Source organism: Propithecus coquereli, unplaced genomic scaffold (assembly GCF_000956105.1).
Source record: "Propithecus coquereli isolate 6110/MARCELLA unplaced genomic scaffold, Pcoq_1.0 Scaffold21845, whole genome shotgun sequence".
Classification (NCBI taxonomy): Eukaryota; Metazoa; Chordata; class Mammalia; order Primates; family Indriidae; genus Propithecus; species Propithecus coquereli.
Genome location: NW_012147018.1, coordinates 1 through 1,073, shown reverse-complemented (window position 1 = coordinate 1,073; position 1,073 = coordinate 1). Strand labels below are relative to the sequence as shown.

At 49.3% G+C, this 1,073-nt stretch overlaps 1 protein-coding gene across 1 annotated transcript; it reads left to right on the top strand.

Annotated features, from left to right (window-relative positions):
* Window positions 1-6: 6 nt before the first annotated feature.
* On the top strand, window positions 7-1,068 carry LOC105810706 (protocadherin alpha-10-like; the record flags this gene model as incomplete). The annotated part of the gene is made up of 1 exon (XM_012644742.1): window positions 7-1,068. A coding segment is annotated over one exon (1,062 nt), but the record flags the coding sequence as incomplete, so codon positions are not given.
* Window positions 1,069-1,073: the final 5 nt, after the last annotated feature.

Genomic DNA, 1,073 nt, shown 5'->3' with positions numbered 1-1,073 from the left:
GTGGACAGGCCGCTGCAGGTTTTCCACGTGGAGGTGGAGGTGAAGGACATTAATGACAACCCGCCGGTGTTCCCCGCGACACAAAAGAATCTGTTTATTTCCGAAACGAGGGCTCTTGACTCTCATTTCTCACTAGAGGGCGCCTCGGATGCAGACGTCGGAACCAACGCTCTGCTGACTTACAGACTGAGCCCCAATGAGTATTTCTCCTTGAAAGTACCAACCAACGATGAGCAGGTAAAACCACTCGAACTAGTATTAAAAAAACCTTTAGACAGAGAAGTAGCTTCGGAGGTTCTCTTGGTGCTCAAAGCAACTGATGGGGGCAAACCTGAGCTGACAGGCACGGTGGAGATACTTATCACAGTGCTAGATGTAAATGACAATGCCCCGGTGTTTGACAAAGCGGTCTATCGAGTGAAATTACTGGAAAATGCAAGAAACGGTACGCTAGTTATTAGACTTAACGCCTCGGATTTGGATGAGGGCCCAAACAGCCACATTCTTTATTTCTTTGAAACTGATACCTCCCCTAACATAGAAGCCTCTTTTCGCATAGATTCAGACAGTGGAGAAATAAAAGTAAATGGAAAAATAGATTTTGAGGAAACTAAATTATGGAAGATTCAAATAAAGGCCATTGACAAAGGCAATCCCCCAATGTTTGGTCACTGCACAATCTTAATAGAAGTCTTGGACATCAATGATAATGCTCCGGAGTTGGTAATAACGTCACTAGCGCTCGCTGTGCGAGAGGATGCTCCCTTGGGGACCGTCATCGCCCTAATCAGTGTAACTGACCCTGACTCCAGTGCCAACGGACAGGTGACCTGCACCCTGACTTCCTATGTCCCCTTCAAACTGGTGTCCACCTTCAAGAATTACTATTCGTTGGTGCTGGACAGCACCCTGGACCGCGAGAGTATATCCCACTACGAGTTGGTGGTGACAGCGCGGGACGGGGGCTCTCCTTCTCTATGGGCCACAGCCAGCGTGTCCGTGGAGGTGGCCGACGTGAACGACAACGCGCCGGCGTTCCCACAGCCCGAGTACACGGTGTTCGTGAAGGAGAA